Genomic DNA, 18,593 nt, shown 5'->3' with positions numbered 1-18,593 from the left:
CCTTGCACTCTTCCGTGTGTCAGGGAATTCCCTTGCCAAAAACCCGAAGGAGCTCTCGGCTGCTCCCTGTCTCACACCAGAAAACGCGCAGAACCTCCAGCGAGTGACCACTGCTTCTGAAATCATTTCCGCCCCCACTGTCTGCAGATGAGAGTGGCTGTTTCCCTTCAGCTGAGAGATCTCAAACTGAGGAATTCATGCTCACCCGCTAGGTGAAAAGCCATTTTGTTGTGACTTTAACTTAGATGTGCTTGGTGGAGGTCAAATGTTTCTTTTTTTTTTTGCACATGCCATGCTTCTTGTGAATCTTAGTTCTCTGACCAGGAATCTAACCCAGGGCCCCAGCAATGAACTTGCCAAGTTGTAACCACTGGACCGCCAGGGAATTCCCAGGGGAATGATATCTTTTAATATGTTTAAGAACTGTTGGCTTTTCCTTCTCTAGTGTGAACCAGATGTTCATATGATTTACTCATTTTCTGCTAGGAACGTTGGGCATTTGTTAACAATTTTTTAGGAGTTCTTTTCTTCTTGTGTAAGAGCTAGTCCTCTGTGTGATGTGAGGTGCAAATATTCCTCCTCTTACTAACCAGAACTGAGTCAAAAGATGCAGTATTTAACTTGTTCTCCATATCTTATGTGCTTACTTCTCCCCCATTTTTACCCACTTGTCTTTTTTTTTTAATTAATTGAATTTTTTTTTGTTGATCTGCTAATCAGCACAAACATTTTCTTAATTTTTGTGTTCTAACTTCCTGAGGTTGAGTATAATTTCAGATAAGTAATGATGTATCAAAGATTCATTCATTTTTTAAAAATTAAAAAAATTTTAAATTGAAGTATAGTTGACTTAGTGTTGTGTTAATTACTGGTGTATAGCAGAATGATACAGTTATACATTCTTTTTCATTCTTTTCCATTATGATTTATGACAAGATAGATTGAATATAGTTCCCTGAAATATACAGTAAGACCTTGTTGCTTATCCATTCTATGTATACTAGTTTGGGCTTCCCATGTAGCTCAGTGGTAAAGAATCTGCCTGCCAAGCAGGAGATACAGGTTCTGTCCCTAGGTCCGGAACATCCCCTGGAGAAGGAAATGGCAACCCGCTCTAGTTTTCTTGCCTGGGAGATTCCTTGGACAGAGGAGCCTGGCGGGCTACGGTCCACGAGGTCGCAAAGACACGACACAGTGTCTAAACAACAGCACAGCAAACACTAGTTCTGTCTCTGACCCCAAACTTCCAGACCGTCCCTCTCCCAGCCTCCGCCCCCTTGGCAAACACCAGCCCGTTCTCTGTGGCCGCGACTCTGCTTCTGTTTCATAGCTAGGTTCTGCTGTGTTTAGATTTCACACAGAAGTGAAATCATATGGGACCTGTTCTTCTGTTCCTGTTGCTTCACTTAGTATGGTAGCCTCTGTTTGTATCCATGTTGCTGCCAGTGGCATTATGTGGCTTTTTTTTTTTTTAAACAACTTACTAGTATTCCGTTGTATATATACCACATTTTCTTTATCCATTCATCTGTCAGAGGACATTTAGGTTATTTTCATGTCTTCATTATTATGAATAGTGCTCGTATGAACATAGGGATGGAGTTTTCTTTTTGAATTATAGTTTTGTCTGGATATATGTGCAGGCGTGAGATTGCTGGATCATATGGTAACTCTGGTTTTCTGAGGAAACTCTATACTGTTTTCCATAGTAGCTGCACCAACTTAGATTCCCACCAGTAGGAAGGGTTCCCTTTTCTTCACTCCCTCTCCAGCATGTGTTATTTGTAGACTTTTTGATGATGGCCATTCTGACCTGTGTGAGGTAGTACCTCATTGTACTTCAGATCTGCATTTCTCTAATAATTAGTGACATTCAGCATGCTTTCATCTTCTATTGCCCATCTGTATTTCTTCTTCAGAGAAATCTCTTTAGATTTCCTCCCGATTTTTCAACTGGGTTGTTTTTTTTTTTTTAATTGTTCAGTTTTATGAACTGTTTGTATATTTTGGAAATTAAGCCCATTTATGTTTGCAGGTATTTTCTCCCATTCTGTAGGTGGTCTTTTTTTTTTTTTTTTTAATTGTTTCCTTTGCTGTGCAAACGACTTCCCTGGTGGCTCAGACAGTAAAGCGTCTGTCTACAATGTTGGAGACCCAGGTTTGATCCCTGGGCTGGGAAGAGCCTCTGGAGAAGGAAATGGCAACCCACTCCAGTACTCTTGCCTGGAGACTCCCACGGACGGAGGAGCCCCCATAGGGTCGTAAAGAGTCAATCGGACATGACTGAGCAACTAAACTTTCTTTTTCTTTCTTTTGCTTTGCAAAAGCTTTGCTTAGATCCCATTTGTGTATTTTTTCTATTGCCTTGGAGACTAAGAATATATTTGGTATGATCTATGTCAGAGAAGACGCTTACTCCTTGGAAGGAAAGTTATGACCACCCTAGACAATGGCACCCCAATCCAGTACTCTTGCCTGGAAAATCCCATGGACAGAGGAGCCTGGTAGGCTGCAGTCCATGGGGTCGCCAAGAGTCAGACATGACTGAGTGACTTCACTTTCGCTTTTCACTTTCATGCATTGGAGAAGGAAATGGCAGCCCACTCTGGTGTTCTTGCCTGGAAAATCCCAGGGACGGGGGAGCCTGGTGGGCTGCCATCTGTGGGGTTGCACAGAGTCGGACACGACTGAAGTGACTTAGCAGCAGCAGCAGCAGACAGCATATTAAAAAGCAGAGACATTACTTTGCCAACAAAGGTCTGTCTAGTCAAGGCTGTGGTTTTTCCATTGGTCATGTATGGATATGAGAGTTGAACCGTGAAGAAAGCTGAACGCCGAAGAATTGATGCTTTTGAACTGTGGTGTTGGAGAAGACTCTTGAGAGTTCCTTGGATTGCAAGGAGATCCAACCAGTTCATCCTAAAGGAGACCAGTCCTGGGTGTTCATTGGAAGGACTGATGCTGAAGCTGAAACGCCAATACTTTGGCCACCTGATGCAAAGAGTTGACTCATTGGAAAAGACCATGATGCTGGGAGGGATTGGGGGCAGGAGGAGAAGGGGACGACAGAGGATGAGATGGCTGGATGGCGTCACCAACTCGATGGATATGAGTTTGAGTGAACTCCGGGAGTTGGTGATGGACAGGGAGGCCTGGCGTGCTGTGATTCACGGGGTCGCAAAGAGTCGGACACGACTGAGCGACTGAACTGAATTGATGTCAGAGAATGTCTTGTCTGTGTTCTCATCTAGGAGTCTTCAGGTGTCATGTCTTAAGCTTACGTCGTTAAGCCATTTTGAGTTTATTTTTGTGCATGGTGGTACGGTATGAGTTCTGACTTCATTGATTCACATGTAACTGTCCACTTTCCCAGCACTACTCCCTGAAGAGGCTTTTCCGCTTACTATAATCCGCCTCCTTTGTTGGCGACTGACTGCAGGTGTGTGTCTGTTTCTGGGCTCGCTGTTGCATTGATCCTATGTGTGTTTTGTGGCAGGTACTGTACTGTGCTGTTTATTGTCTGATGTCTGGAAGAGTTGTGCCTCCTGTTTTGTTGTCTTTTTTGTCCTTCAGGATTGCTTTGGTAATTCTGGGTCTTCATAGTTTCGTATACATTTTTGGATTATTTGTTTCTGGTTCTGTAGAAAATGTCATGGGTGATTTGATAAGAATTGCATTAAACCTGTATACTGCTTTGGGTAGTATGGCAATTTTAACAGTATTAATTCTTCTAATCAAGAACATGGGTAACTTCCATTTCTTTCAATCCTCTTTAATTTCCTGTATTAATGTTTTATAATTCTCACCACATAAGTCTTTCATCTCCTTGAAAGTCAAATTTATTCCTAGGTATTTTGTTGTGATTTTAAAGGGTACTTTTTTTTTTTTTTAACATTCTCTCTCTCTCTCTTTTTTTTTTTTTTTTTAATATTTCATTGTTAGTGTAAAGAAGTGCAACTAATTTCTGAAAGTTAATCTTGTATTCTGCTACTTTGAGGGCAGGATATCACTTATCAGATCTAGTAGTTTTTGTATGGAATCCTTAGGATTTTCAGTATCATGTCAACTGCGTATAGTGACAATGTTACCTCTTCCCATCCAGTTTGGTTACCTTCTATTTCTTTTTCTTTTCTGATTGTTGTGTCAGGGAATTCCAATTCTGAGTTGAATAGAAGTGGTGAGAGCGGGCATCCTTGTCTTGTTTCAGTTTTTAGCAGGAATGTTTTCTGCTTTTCACTGTTGATTTATTATATTGGCTGTGGGTTTGTAATAAATGGCTTTTATTATGTTGAGATATGTTCTGTGTATACCCACTTTGGTATACATTTAGTGGGTGCTGAATTTTGTCAGATGGCTTTTTTGCATCTATTGAGATGGCCATGTGGGTTTTGACTTTTATTTTTTTAATGTGGTACATTACATTGATTGATTTGCGTATATAGAACTATCCTTGTGAGCTTGGGATGAATCCCACTTGGTTGTGGCATATGGTCTGTTTTATGTGTTGTTAGATTCAATTTACTAATACTTTGTTGAGAATTTTTGCATCTGTGTTCATCCCAGATACTGGCCTGCAGTGTTCTTTTTTCTTGGTATCTTTGTCAGGTTTTGGTCTCAGGTTGGTGGTGGCTTCATAGAATGTCTGTGAGAGTGTTCCCTCCTCTTCAGTCTTTGGAAAGAGTTTGAGAAGGGTTCATATAGATTCTTCTTAGTATGTCAAGTAGAATTCGCCTGTGAAGGCATCTGGTCCTGGACTGTGGTTTGTAGAAGGTTCGGCGGGGGGGTGGGGGTGGGGGGATGCCGTGCCAAGTCTTCCGCAGTTCTGTGGCGTGCGGGCACTCTTTGTTGCAGCCTTAGGATCTTAGGTTGTAGGCCACTGGATCGTCAGTTATAGTTTGCTGGATCTTTAGTTGAGGTGTCTGGGATCTGGTTCCTGACCGAGGGGACCTGCTGCACTGGGAGTGTGAAGCCTTGCCCCGGGGCCCCTAGGGCCGTTCCCGTGGGGAGCTTGTGTGTGTTTAGTCTCTGTTTCCTCTATGGTAAGTGTTATTTACTTCCTTCTGATGACTTAGGGTTCATTTGTCCTCCTTTTTCTAATTCTTTTAAGCTGTAAGTTAGGTTGAGCTGTTTTTTCCTCCCCCTTGAGGAAGGCCTGTATCGCTGTGAACTTCTTTCTAAGAACTCCTTTATGTCTGTTAGTCTTTCTGTATCTGGGTCTCCTTTATCAGGTGCGTGTATGTTGACAAGTGTAAAATCTTCTGTTGTGGTTCTTGTATCACTATCTAGTGTCCTTTATCTTTAAAGTCTGTTTTCTCTGTTAAGGGTATTGCAGCCCCCCTTTCTTGCCTTTTCTGTTTGCATGAAGTATCTTTTTCCATCCTCTCGTCGTCAGTCTGTGTGTGTCCTTTGCCCTAAAGTGGGTCTCTTACAGCCAGCGTAGTTGAGCCTCTGTTTTCTTTTTTAAAATCCAGTCTGCAGCTCTGCATCTTTTAATCTGCTGACATTTAAGGTAATTATTGATAACTATGAGCTTCCCTGGTGGCTCAGATGGTAAAGCATCTGCCTGCAATGCGAGAGACCCCGATCCCTTGGTTGGGAAGATCTCCTGGAGAAGGAAATGGCAACCCACTCCAGTATTTATTGCTACTTTAACCTATTTTCCCATTGATTTTATATTTTTTTCTTTTTCCTTTTTCTGTTTCTCCTTTTGTGGTTTCGTGATTTTCTCTTGTATTACACTTATGTTCTCTTCTTTTTGTTTTGTTATGAGCCTGTTTTGTTTTTGATTTGTGCTTACTCTGTTTTTCAAGAATATCTACCTCTTCCTTTATCTCCTTCCCCTAGACAGTTAGTCATATGGGCTCAAAAGATAATATAGGGGGAAAAGTCTACGTTCTCTTACTCCCTCCCCACCCCTATTTTATGATTTTGATGTCTTTTTTTTATATCTTCACCACGTCCCCAGTGGCTCAGTTGGTAAAGAATCTGCCTGCAATGCAGGAGACCTGGATTCAATCCCTGGGTCAGGGACATCCCCTGGAGAGGGAGATGGCAACCCACTCCAGTGTTCTTGCCTAGAGAATTCCATGGACAGAGGAGCCTGGTGGGCTACAGCCCATGGGGTCATAAAGACTCAGACACGATTGAGTGACTAACAGTTTCACTTTATATCTTCATGTTTATCGTTTCACTGTTTATTATGGTTATCGTCTCTTTCACAGGAATTTTTTTGATTTTTTAAAAATGTGTGTGCTAGCTTATTTAAGTGATTTATTTTCCAATTGTGGGTTTTTCTCTTTCCTATAGATTCTTACTTCTTTACTACCATGTAGGAAAGAATTTTCAATATTTTCTTTAAAATAGGCTAAGTATTGCTGTATTCTTTTGGTTTTTACTTGTCTGAGGAATTCTTCATCTCTCCTTCTATTCTGAATGATGATCTTCTTGGGTAGAGCGTGTCCTAAGTTGCACATTTTTCCCTTTCAGGACTTTGAATGTACCCCTTGTGGCCTGCAGCATTTCTGTATAGAAATCAGCTTGAAGTCTTATGGGAGTTCCCTTGTGATGAACTCTGTTTTTCTCTTGCTGCCTTTGGAGTTCCCTTTTAACTTTTGCCATTTTTACTATAATATGTCATGGTGTAGGTCTCTTTGGGTTCATCTTGTTTGGGGCCCTCCATGCTTCCTGTATCTGGATATCTGTTTCCTTCTTTAGGTTTGGGAAGTTTTCAGCCATAATTTCTTCAGTTACATTTTCAGTCCCTTTTTCTCTTTCTCTCCTTTCTGGAATCCCTGTTATGCTTTAGATTATCTCATAGGTCGTTCTCTTATATTGCTTTCTTTTTTTTTTAACTTGGCTTTCTAGTTGCTGTTCTGATTGGATAATTCACATTATTCTACCTTCCAGACCACTTATTCTTTCTTCTGCATCGTCCATTCTGCTATTCATTGCCTTTAGCTCAGCTTTTGTCTCAGGAAATGAATTTTCTAATTTTTCCTGGCCCCTCTTTATATACTTTCTAGTTCCTTTTTACAATAATCTGCACTTCTGTCAGTAGCCTTTCATAATTCCTTCAATATTTTCATTACCTCCTTTTTGAACTCAGTGTCTATTAGATCAAAGAGATCTGCTTCATTGTTTATTCTTTCAGGGAAATTCTCTTCGTCTTTTAACTAGGACTGGTTCCTCTGCTTCTCCATATTACTTATATTTTCTTACTCTGTGAGTTTAGGAAAAACAATTATCTACTGTGGTTTTGGAGGACTGTTTATATGTGGGGATGTCCCTGTGTTGTTTGTGTGGGTTTATTTAGTACAAGGGCTGTTTTTAATCCGGATGCCTGTCGTCTCTCTACTCAGTGTGTGCTGGTTATCCGTCCCTTGATAGAGGGTGTGTAGATGCCGAAACTGCGGTCTGGTCGTGGGGTCCTCGGCAGTGGCCCAGCCGCATCCCTGGGGCACATGTAGCAGTGGAGGCAGCTCCCCGCCACTCCTGGATATTCACCTGCCTTTTTAAAAGATCAGTTCAGATCCATTGTTAAGTGTGCTGCAGATTTAACTGTAAAGGGAAAAAAATCTCTCTCTTGCAATACAGGTGTTTTTTTCGTTAAATCTCTCTCAGTGTGTTGAATTAACGTAAGGACTGTTCTTTAGTGGTATATATGGCAGTTATTTTCCTTTACCAGCCCTAGAGTGGTTTGGTTGTATTTTGGTAACTTATATTTTGACCGTATGATCTTACACCCTTTGTATGTTTTTTTGTAAGCCCAGTGTAGTATGGGTAAGATATTGGTAGTTTCATCATAGAGAGCCTTAACTTCATATGGACTAGAAGCCCTCTTTAATTACTCCTAGTTTCCTACATATCAAATTATGCTTTCACTTTTATTATTTAATGATAGTTAATCCAGAAATCTTTTTTAGTAAATCTGGAGCATATTACTTGACTTTTGGCGGCAGCTTATTTTCTTAATTAAATAGATTGGTATGTGAGAATCTGCTTGTGTTTTTTTATGGACCAAAATTGAGCAGTGACAAAATGTAAGTTGGATTTACCTGACACAAGGAAGAAGGCTCCAGGGTTAAAATTTGACTCTAGCTCACACAAAAACCTGTCCACAAATGTCACCAGTATGATTATTTATAACAGCCAAAAAGTGGAAACAACCCAGATGGCTGTCAGCTGTTGAGTGGATAAACGAGATGCGGTGTGTGTGTTCAGCTGAATAATTTGGCCGTAAGTAGGAAAGACTGACACGTAAGTGAAAGTCAGTCACAGAAGGCCACATGTGTGAGTCCATTTAAATCAAGGGTCCAAAGCACGTGAATCCCAAGAGGCAGAAGGCAGATTGGTGAGTGACAGCAAGGGGCCAGGGTGGGAGGCTGAGAGGGGAGCTGCTCACAGGCATGTTTCTTTCTGGTGACGAAGGTGCTCTAAAGCGAACAGCAGTGACGGCTGCTCAAGTCTGCATAGACTAACAAGCAACTGCACACTTCAAAAGGGTGAATTTTATGGCATGTAAGATGCATCTCAGTCATGCTGTTAAGAACATTGGTTTCAGATACTGTGTGTGTGTGTGTGACGAAGCTGCAGAGTGAGAGGAGAGTGAGGTGACCAAGAGCTCGTCAGTCTTCTGTGACTGGAAGAGGGAGAGCATGTGACGTGCAGGAAAGAGAAAGACCAACCCACGCTTGCTTCTCTAAGACATTAACACTGGGTCATTGTGTGTTTGAGAGAGAGCTGAATACACAGGGTTAGATTCTTTATATGGCTTGTTTTTGATACACAGTTTTTACATGTAGGTCAGTCTTACGAAATTCGAATGCTGGATAATCGGAAAATGGGAGATGTGCCTGAGATCACTGGAAAACTGGTAAAGGTAAGGACCTCCATTTACATTCTGAAAAGATACTGAAATGACTCAAAAAAATAGCAGGTTTGCTGCAAGAGTTTCGTTTTTTGTTGCAGGAGTTATTAACAAATTATTTAATGTCACTTAAAGAAAGTAACGGGTTTATTAAAACTTAACTTTTCGAGTTATATTTTGTTTACTTCTCTGTAAAATAGGAATTATAGCAGTTACTGAGTGAAGTGAATATCAAGGCCCTCTGGAAACAAGGTGCCATAGAACAGTGAGCTGTAGCTGAGCAAGGGTGAAAACCCCACTGCTATATAACAAAAGCTTTGTTTCTCTTTCAAAGACACCTTAGGGGAAAAGAGACTGTGGGAGGAGGTGTGAGCGTTACTGTGATACCTCTAAAGATCCTTTTATTTTACCTCTTAAAATTTCTCTTAAGTAAAATTTTATTTCTTCACCCTGCTGAGGTATTTGAAGAGTCATTCCAGGCATGCACCTGCTGCTGCTAAGTCGCTTCAGTCGTGTCTGACTCTGTGGGGCCCCATAGACGGCAGCCCACCAGGCTCCGCCGTCCCTGGGATTCTCCAGGCAAGAACACTGGAGTGGGTTGCCATTTCCTTCTCCAATGCATGAAGGTGAAAAGTGAAAGTGAAGTTGCTCAGTCATGTCCGACTCTTAGCGACCCCATGGACTGCAGCCCACCAGGCTCCTCCATCCATGGGATTTTCCAGGCAAGAGTACTGGAGTGGGGTGCCATTGCCTTTTCCGCCAAACCCAGTCCTTTTAGAGTTTTCAGACCCACCCCTGGCTCCTGCAGTTCCGTGCATGGTGGGTCCTGCTAATCTGTACTCGTCCCTCCCCACACTGCGTAACATCAGAACTCTAGAGCGTTTCAGGGCAAGGGTTATGGAAAAAGCTTCAGTGGGAAGAGGGAAAACTTCAGTGGGGCTGTGTTAGTGAGAGAGAAGCAGGACTTCTCTTGGTCCTTCGTCTTCCTCCGGGGAGGCCCACTGGGCCCTCAGTGTGGAGAGGCACTCGGTTGGAGAGGCCTGTCCCTTTTCAGAAGCCGAGCGTGGGGAGGGCACCGCGCCACTGATGCTGACAAGCCTAGCGTGCCCCGAAAGCAGCTGCCCAGCGCCACGGGCCTGAAAGCCTCTGAGCGTTTAGGGGCACAAGGCTCCCAATCCTAGGAGGGGTGCTCCCCACTGGAGCACTGTCGTGCCAACCTGGAATAAGCGCACAGGCCTCTCCTGACTCCTAGGGACTCCCGGCGTGCTTGGAATGGAAGGCGAGGGGTGACCTACCTGTTCTCACATGTGCCATTTACATGTGGAGTCCGTCATGTCTGTGCTGCTTCAGTGAGTTTGGTCGTTTCCCTAGAGGGTGAGTCAGATGACTGTATATTTTTTACCATTTGTTGTTGTCCAACTCTTTGTGACCCCATGGACTGCAGCATGCCTGGCTTCCCTGTTCTTCACTATCTCTTCACTATCTCCTGGAGTTTGCTCAAACTCATGTCCATTGTGTCAGTGATGCCATCCAACCGTCTCATCCTCTGTTGACCCCTTCTCCTCCTGCCCCCAATCTTTCCCAGCATCAGGGTTTTTTCTAATGAGTCAGCTGTTCACATCAGGTGGCCAGAGTATTGGAGTTTCAGCTTCAGCATCAGTCCTTCCAGTGGATATTCAGGGTTGATTTCCTTTAGGATTGACTGGTTTGATCTCCCTGCTATCCAAGGGACTCTTAAGAGTCTTCTCCAGCACCACAGTTCACACTCAGCCTTCTTCATGGTCCAATTCTCACATCCATACATGACTACTGGAAGAATTATAGCTTTGACTTTATGGACCTATGTCAGTAAAGTGATACCTCTGCCTTCTAATACACTGTTGGGTTTGTCATAGTTTTCCTTCCAAGGAGCAAGCGCCTTTTAATTTCATGGCTGCAGTCACCCCTGGCAGTGATTTTGGAGCCCAAGAAAATAAAATCTGTCACTGTTTCCACTTTTTTCCCATCTGCCTTGAAATACTGGGACCAGATGCCATGATCTTAGTTTTCTATAACGTTAGGCTTCAAGCCAGCTTTGTAAAAATTCCCTCATTTTGCTTTCTCACCTGCGGTAAACACTGATCAGATTCACCTTTTTACAAAGGTGTCAGCATTGTTCCCAGTAAGCAAGCCCCACTGGATTGGTTATACTCTGCTGGACTTAGTGACAAATAGAGTTTGGTCAGGGAGACTCACACCTCTCATTTTCCAGAGTCCAGGAGGCTTATCATCAGTGTCGATTCTCTCAGCATGACCTGGTTCCAGCCCATCATTGCCAAACAAGTATTGGGCATCCTGGCAAACCTTTGCCAGATTGTACCACACCTGGTTAATAGTCAGCCTAGTAATATGTTACTTAAGGGACGATGTGGCTGGACTCTGTTGTCATTGTGACAGTCACGGGGTTACTTTTTAAACGGTCTTAAATTAGTTTGATCAACCACTTGAGAAACCACATGTCTGATTTTTGGTGGATGTGAATACGCCAGTCACGTCCTGAGAGCTTGTCTGGGATTCAGAGTTACAGTTAGTTACTGCCAGAGACTTCAGGATGAGTTTCTTTTTCTTGGTCTTCTGGCCGCGTCATGTGGCGTCTTAGCTCCACAACGAGGAATCACACCTGCGCCTCCGACGCCGGAAGCGTGGAGTCTTAAACACTGGACCACCAGAAACATCCTCGGGATGAATTTCTTAAAACACCCTTTTTCAGCCAGAAGAGCCCCTAGAAAACTCTGCAGCCATCTAGAGCTGAATTTCCTGCCCCCATGATCTTTGACTCACTCTTGAAGGGAGGTCGTAGGGATCAAGTGTTGCTGAGCCAAGGCGCTTGGGAACTTCGTGATGTGCTTGAGATGCTCAGCACGCTCTCTCCGCTTGCTCTGTTTCTGTCTTCCTGTTAGCGCTCCTTTGCGGCTCATTCTCTAGGGCATCATCTCCTTCTACTCGGAACTTCGTGGTGGCTCAGATGGTAAAGAGTCTGCCTGCAGTGCGGGAGACCCGGATTCCATCCCTGGGTTAGAAAGATCCTGTGGAGAAGGAAATGGCAACCCACTCCAGCATTCTTGCCTGGAAAATCCCAGACAGAGGGGCCTGGCAAGCTGAAGTTCATGGGGTCGCAAAGAGTCGGACACGACTTCACTTTGCAGAGAGCAACTTTTCCCCTTTGCAGTCTCAGTTAAGAGGTGTTTTTTTATGTCCTGTCATTTCCCAAGTGTGGCCCTCCCTTCATGTTCCTTACTTTGCTCCTTAGTCTGACCTAGAAAGGGGTTTAGTACAGTGCTATACCCTAGCATATTCTCATACTATTTTTATCTGAATTCATGGATTTGAGCTGGTTCTTACTAAATATGAGAGAATCAAAATCATGACATTTTCTGTGCTGCGCTTTTAAATGGTTCTTTTCAAAGTACGTGTCAGCTTTGGTTTGGACAGCATGTGGTGTCGGGGAAGGCAGGGGCACTAATGGTAATATTTCTGTGTATGGCTAACAAGTTATTTCCTGTTGCATCCAGCAGGGAGTCTACTGAAAATAAGCTTATCTTACTCCATCATAGTCTGAGAAGAAATTACTTATAAATGTGTCAGAAACACTAATTAGTGCAAATATGGTATCTGAACCCATTTTGATGACCTGTTATCCTGTCCCTGAAACAAAACAGTAGTTGGCAGCCCAGACCTGTGGCAGGTGAGGGAGGGATGGGTGGAGAGCAGAGAATGGCCCGCAGGTTGTGGGGCAGAGGTAAAGCCTTCCATCGGAATGAACTTGAGTGTTTGGATGAGGTCTGCCTGTGTTCTTTCCTGTTTTGCTTCCCTTGCTTGCCTCAGATAACCTCACTTGCAGCTTAAATTAATTTTGTATGTAGGTTCTCTGAGGGGGGTGGCAATTCCCCACCCTCACCCCATGCCCTTGACACTTTGCGGTGGGGGGGGGGGTCTTAATTCCCTGTCCAGGGATAAAACCCAGGCGCCCTGCATTGGAAGCACAGAGCCCAAACCACGGGAGAGCCAGGGTCGTCCCTAATGTTTTCTTTATAGAAATATAACTCTTCCTAATTTCTTATGGACACAGACCTTAATTTTGAATTACAATGTCAGATTTTTTAATAAAAATTTTACCTAAGAAACAATTTTATTCTTATTTGAGTTAGAATTCTTTGCACCAAATATCATTAATTGTACCTATAACCTAGGTATCCAAGAACAAGACAGCTCACTTGCAAAATGTGTAAATTAGAGTTTGCTTTCGTATGCTTTTCTGTTATAGGTTAATGTGTAAGACGTGAATACACTTGTGCTCTTTAGCTGGGACAGTTGAAAGTGTTCATTTCCCCCACTTATTCCGTAGAGCATCATAAGAGTTGTATTCCATGACCGACGACTCCAATATACAGAGCATCAGCAACTTGAAGGTTGGAAGTGGAATCGCCCCGGAGACAGACTCCTCGACTTAGGTACAAGTGGCGCGGAAGAGCCCCTGTTGACGCACTAGCGCCACACCGTGCGTGATTGAGTGGGGAAAGGTTTGGTGTCAGCAGATTCTCTGGGGCTTGAGTAGTTTTATAGTTAAAAATGAAGTTGGGGTGTGTGTGTGCTTAATGAAACTGAGCCAGAAATTGTACGAGTTTGAAATCATTTAGACCATTGTTGACTGGCATCAATCCCTCATTTTCTTAATAAAATGAAACAGAAACAAACCATGGTGGGAGAGAGTATGACACACAGCAACTGGGCTGAGGCTGAAGTGACTGACCATGGAGAGCACTGAAGGAAAGGGGGCGGTATAGTTTCATTAGCACATAATCTTCTTAGTTGTAACCTTTTAATTGGTTTGTTCCTATGTCACTTCTTTTTAAAATGCAGATATTCCAATGTCCGTAGGAATAATTGACACACGGACAAATCCAAGCCAGTTAAATGCAGTTGAATTTCTGTGGGATCCTGCAAAACGCACATCTGCTTTCATTCAGGTTTGGAGTTTCACATTATTACAAGCTCGCTAGCCTCTTCGTTCAGAAGGCCGTGGGTGAGACTGAATTCTTGGTGCAGGATCTTATTTTCCTTAAATGCTTATTTGTACACTGTCTTGTAATGTCTTTTGTATACACAAACATACACTGTTAAATTGGAGTTAATCTACTAAATTCAACATGTATAGACATTAACATATAGAGACCATCTGATGTGTAAAGCATTATTTAAATACTACGTTTATCACTGGTAGTAACAATAATCAAAACTTACCAGAATGCATTTCTTTGGAACAAAACCTACTTTTAAAGGAGATGATTGGAAAGTATAGTTTTAAGAAAAACTATCCTATAGAACAGAGGAAGCAGTGGCCCCCCACTCCAGTGCTCTCGCCTGGAGAATCCCATGGACGGAGGAGCCTGGAGGGCTGCAGTCCATGGAGTCACTACGAGTCGGACACAACTAAGCGACTTCACTTTCACTTTTCACTTTCATGCCCTGGAGGAGGAAACGGCAACCAACTCCAATGTTCTTGCCTGGAGAATCCCAGGAATGGGGGAGCCTGGTGGGCTGCTATCTGTGGGGTCGCACAGAGTCGTACACGACTGAAGCGACTTAGCAGCAGCAGCAGCAGCATACTATAAAAAGTATAGTCTAGCTTTGTTTAAAAATATTTTAACAGTGAAAATTTCAAACCCCCATAAAAGTAAGAGAAGATAATGAATTGTCTGTGTGCCTGTATCCTGGCTTCTACAGATACTATAATTTCCCCTTAGTTTCTTGGTGGAGTACTGTAAGGCAACCCTTGGGCATTTCATTTGACTTGTGAATGCCCAGTTTGTATCTCCTAAGATATTTTTGAAAAAATAAATATATAGTATTATTATATGTAAAATAAAATCAACAGTAATTCTAATATTCAGTATATTAAAATTTGTCAGTGGTGGAATTAAAATTTGCTGAGTAGGTGATCTTTATATAGAAAAGGAAGATTGCTTTTAATTGCTGACCAGCCTAAGTAGACTCTGGTTTGTGTGAACTTCAGAGAATCTTTAGTATTTTGCATTTTGGGTCCTCCAAGCAGTGTCCCCCATCAGCTAATAGTCACTAGGGCCGTGTTACCTGTTACTGTCTCATATTGTTCATCTGACAGGCTGTCTGGTTATGTGGTGAATGAGAGGGATGTATGAGCTGGCCGTGTGTCTCAGTCTTCGTGTAGAGATCAGTTTAACCTTGAGTTCTTCGAAGAGGAGACATGTCGCCGTCAGAAATCACTAAAGTCTTGTTACTAACGCTGTGCGGTACCCTGGAGCTGTCCCCGAGGTGGCATAGGAAGAGGGGGCAGAAGTGGTGGGAAACGCGTCCACCCTTAGGAGCCTCAGATGGATGCCCGTGGAGCTAGGGATGAGCCTTGAGGACTGTGAAAATCCCAGGCAAAGTGCCACAGGCTGATGACATAGCAACAGCAGCGAGGTGGCCAGCTGGCTAGGTTTTGGGGTCCTGGCACTAGAGGGCAAATCCTGGGGCTGTAAGTAATGGCGTGAGGATTCCTGAGGATGGAGCCCCGTGCAGGTTCAGGACCATGGGTCTGGTCTGGGGCGGGGGTCAGGGACAGACTCAGGAAGGCCACTGCGCTGACAGTGCTCATCGCCGGAGCCCGTCCTGCGTTAGAGGCGAGGCCCCGGAGCGGGCAGTTCAGAAAGGCTCCACTGGGTTTGGGAAGGGAGAGTCCTGACATTTGGCTGGCTCATAGGTGGGAGTCTGTGTGAAAGGCTCTTGAGTTTCCCTGTGGCGGGACTCCTGAAAGGCAGCAGGGCCGAAGGGTGACCAGTGGGCAGGACTTGGACCCATTTCAGCTCGAGTCCTCTTCTAGGTACACTGCATCAGCACCGAGTTCACTCCCCGGAAGCACGGAGGTGAGAAGGGAGTGCCTTTTAGGATCCAGGTTGACACCTTCAAGCAGAATGAAAATGGAGAATACACAGATCACCTACACTCAGCTAGCTGCCAAATCAAAGTTTTTAAGGTGAGAGCTGGAGAGCAGGCTTTGAGGAAGTGAGGCTTGGCGTTGCTTGCAGAAGGTGTGCGTCTGAGGCCTGATAGATGAAAAGGTCTGCTTTGTTTTTAAGCCAAAAGGTGCAGATAGGAAACAAAAAACGGACCGAGAGAAGATGGAGAAGAGAGCCGCGCACGAGAAGGAGAAGTACCAGCCGTCCTATGATACCACGGTCCTCACAGAGGTATGCGGGTGCCTCCGGCTCCGAGGAGGAGCCGGGCCGTGCCCTCCGGCACCGCCTCTGAGGAGGAGTTTCGGCCGCGAAGGGTCCGGGAAGATTGGGCAGTCAATGGGCATGATGTTCCTGGTGAAGTCTGCGGGGAAAATACTCTCTTTAAATTGGGGGAGTTTAAGTGATTGGTTTCCTGGGTGGGGTCTGGAATGAAAATGCTGAAATCCCAGTCGGGTCTCGGAAGCAGACTTAACTTTAAAATCCCCGAAGTTGGTTAGACATTAAGCCGGGACCCAGAACGTCCAATGTTTGTCATGTCTGGGGTTTTGCATCTTCCTAAAACCTTGGAATCCTGCTGGTCGGACGTTTGTTAAATCGGATGGTGGAGACATAAACAGGGTATTAGATCTTTCTCTGTGTAACGAAAAGACATTGATCCCAATCTTTGGTGTTTGTCCAGATGAGGCTTGAGCCTATAATTGAAGATGCAGTTGAACATGAGCAGAAAAAGTCCAGCAAGCGGACTTTGCCAGCAGACTACGGTGATTCTCTGGCAAAGCGAGGCAGTGTAAGGGGCTTCTGCTTCTCTTTTCATTGTGCAAGAAACCTTGTGCAGTGTTAGATATAGGACCGACTCCCACCGAAACGTAAAGCCAAATTTGTTTTTTGATGTCCTTGTCCTGATTGAATTTGCTTTTGTTTAGACTTCCTGCTTTCTGTTGGTTCCTCACTGAGGACAATTTCCTAAATCTAACACTTTAAAACAAAGTTGACCATATTGGGTGGTTTCGGAGGGGGAAAAGAAAAATGGCACCCAGAACTGTGTCCGCTCCCTGCCTCCTTCCTATCCTCCTCTCCCTCCCTCTCTCCTTTGCACACACACTCCCTTTATGAGCACTGACAGTGACTGAACATTCTTTTAGTGAAATAGTTATTTCCGTGCAATTAAAAAAGGGTTTGTTTTCTCACGTGTGCAAGTGATAAGAGAATGCCACGGGTGCTTAGGGATGGTGGCAGCAGCTCGACAGTCGCGTCTGCAGTGTGCCACCCCCTGCACGTGGCACGAGAGTGTGTGTCTGTGCTTTTGAAAGCCTGTTCGGCAGCACTGGTTGGACTGTGTTAGCGTTTCCTCTTGGCACCTGCACTGTGAGCTTTCGCTTCAGGCCAGCCTAGGGCACCTTGCTGCACTCAGCCCTGGTTTCCCACGGTGTGTAGTCCAGGGGGCCCTTGGTTGAATATGAACTTGCCCAGCTTAAGAAGAAAGAAAGTCTTTATTTCATATTTCATCAAACAGTTGACAGAAGATTATCCTGTGGTGCTCTTAGATCAGCTCTATACCTGCAGTAAATGGAAACAGAAAACATCACTATTTAAAAACAGCTTCATCATGTGTGTTAATGGCTACTGTATTCATCACTGCAGAGTTTATGCTATCCAGGTGCCGAAAATAGACTTTCACGTTTACACACACATTGGTAATTAACTGTGGACTATGAAAGCCACAGGCACTGTCACAGGATTATTATTTCTGAAGTAAAGCATTGAGTGAAAATATTTTAAATGCTTCTGTACGTAGTAAAACTGAAAATGTCCTTCTCTGAGAGGTAAGGGGCCCCACACGTTGCATTTTCTTTAAGTGGGTTTTTGGACTCATACCACAGGTTGTATGGGACAGCTGTACACTCCCTTCCCTCAAACGCCCACCCCTCCAGCTTTATGTTTCTAGTCCCCTCATTTCCCAGCTGAAGACACAGATGGTTCTCCGTAAACTTTTTTGGGGGGAAACCCTGGTAACTCAAGTCACTTTCCCCCTCTTGTTGTAAACTAAAATGAATGGGTTATGATTATAAATTAAATGTGCTATAGCCCAGAACGAATTTGTAGACAGTAGAACTGTTAAGAATTCATGATTCTTAAGTCTGAAGTACGCAAAATGTCAGCAGATCAGTGACCTGTCAGCGGATCAGCGTGTCTTCCTGGTGTGCACTGCTTGCTGCCCCAGACTGGGTTTGGTTTGGTTTGATTAAGACTAGGAGGTAGTTAGAGCTCTTCTTGGAAACCTGTTTGTTAAAAACAAGGTACAGATGAATTCCTTAGAAAAGAAAGTGTGCGGCATTTTGTATATTTCTTCGAGTGCCTACAGAAGTCGGCCAGCATTTCGTACAGTTCTCTGACAGTGACAGCTGTCTTTCAGTAGGAAGATCCAGACTTACCTGCTGAAGCTGCAAGGTGCTGTGTGAGACAGTCCTGCATGAGTAGAGGCCACACTGCAGGTTCCTGAGAGCCCAGCACAACTGGGCCCTCCGCATCTCTGTTGGTCTTAGCATCTGAGCTGTGTTTCACGGGCCTGGATTTGGGCTGTCAGGGCCTGCGGTGTGCCAATGGGTCCTCATTTTCTGTTCCTCCTGGGGAAGGACTTTGTTCATAGGGCACCAAAGGTGCCACCCTGTGGGTCCAGGTCGGGTATTGCTGGAACCTCGCTGAAGCAGTAC

At 44.1% G+C, this 18,593-nt stretch overlaps 1 protein-coding gene across 2 annotated transcripts in view; it reads left to right on the top strand.

The window, feature by feature from the left end:
- The window catches only part of UBP1 (upstream binding protein 1), a 65,108-nt gene that overhangs the window by 30,823 nt on the left and 15,692 nt on the right, over positions 1-18,593 (top strand). Inside the window, exons 3-8 of one of the 2 annotated variants that reach the window (XM_068982685.1) lie at positions 8,802-8,878; positions 13,251-13,356; positions 13,766-13,872; positions 15,747-15,899; positions 16,003-16,113; positions 16,562-16,669. In XM_068982685.1, the coding sequence (XP_068838786.1) occupies positions 8,802-8,878; positions 13,251-13,356; positions 13,766-13,872; positions 15,747-15,899; positions 16,003-16,113; positions 16,562-16,669 (662 nt within the window). The remainder of the gene's footprint in view (positions 1-8,801; positions 8,879-13,250; positions 13,357-13,765; positions 13,873-15,746; positions 15,900-16,002; positions 16,114-16,561; positions 16,670-18,593) is intronic. The other variant, XM_068982686.1, reaches the window with a different exon arrangement.

This window comes from Capricornis sumatraensis, chromosome 10 (assembly GCF_032405125.1).
Source record: "Capricornis sumatraensis isolate serow.1 chromosome 10, serow.2, whole genome shotgun sequence".
Taxonomy (NCBI): domain Eukaryota; kingdom Metazoa; phylum Chordata; class Mammalia; order Artiodactyla; family Bovidae; genus Capricornis; species Capricornis sumatraensis.
Note: the sequence above shows the minus strand (reverse complement) of the source record. Positions and strands in the feature narration are given on the sequence as shown.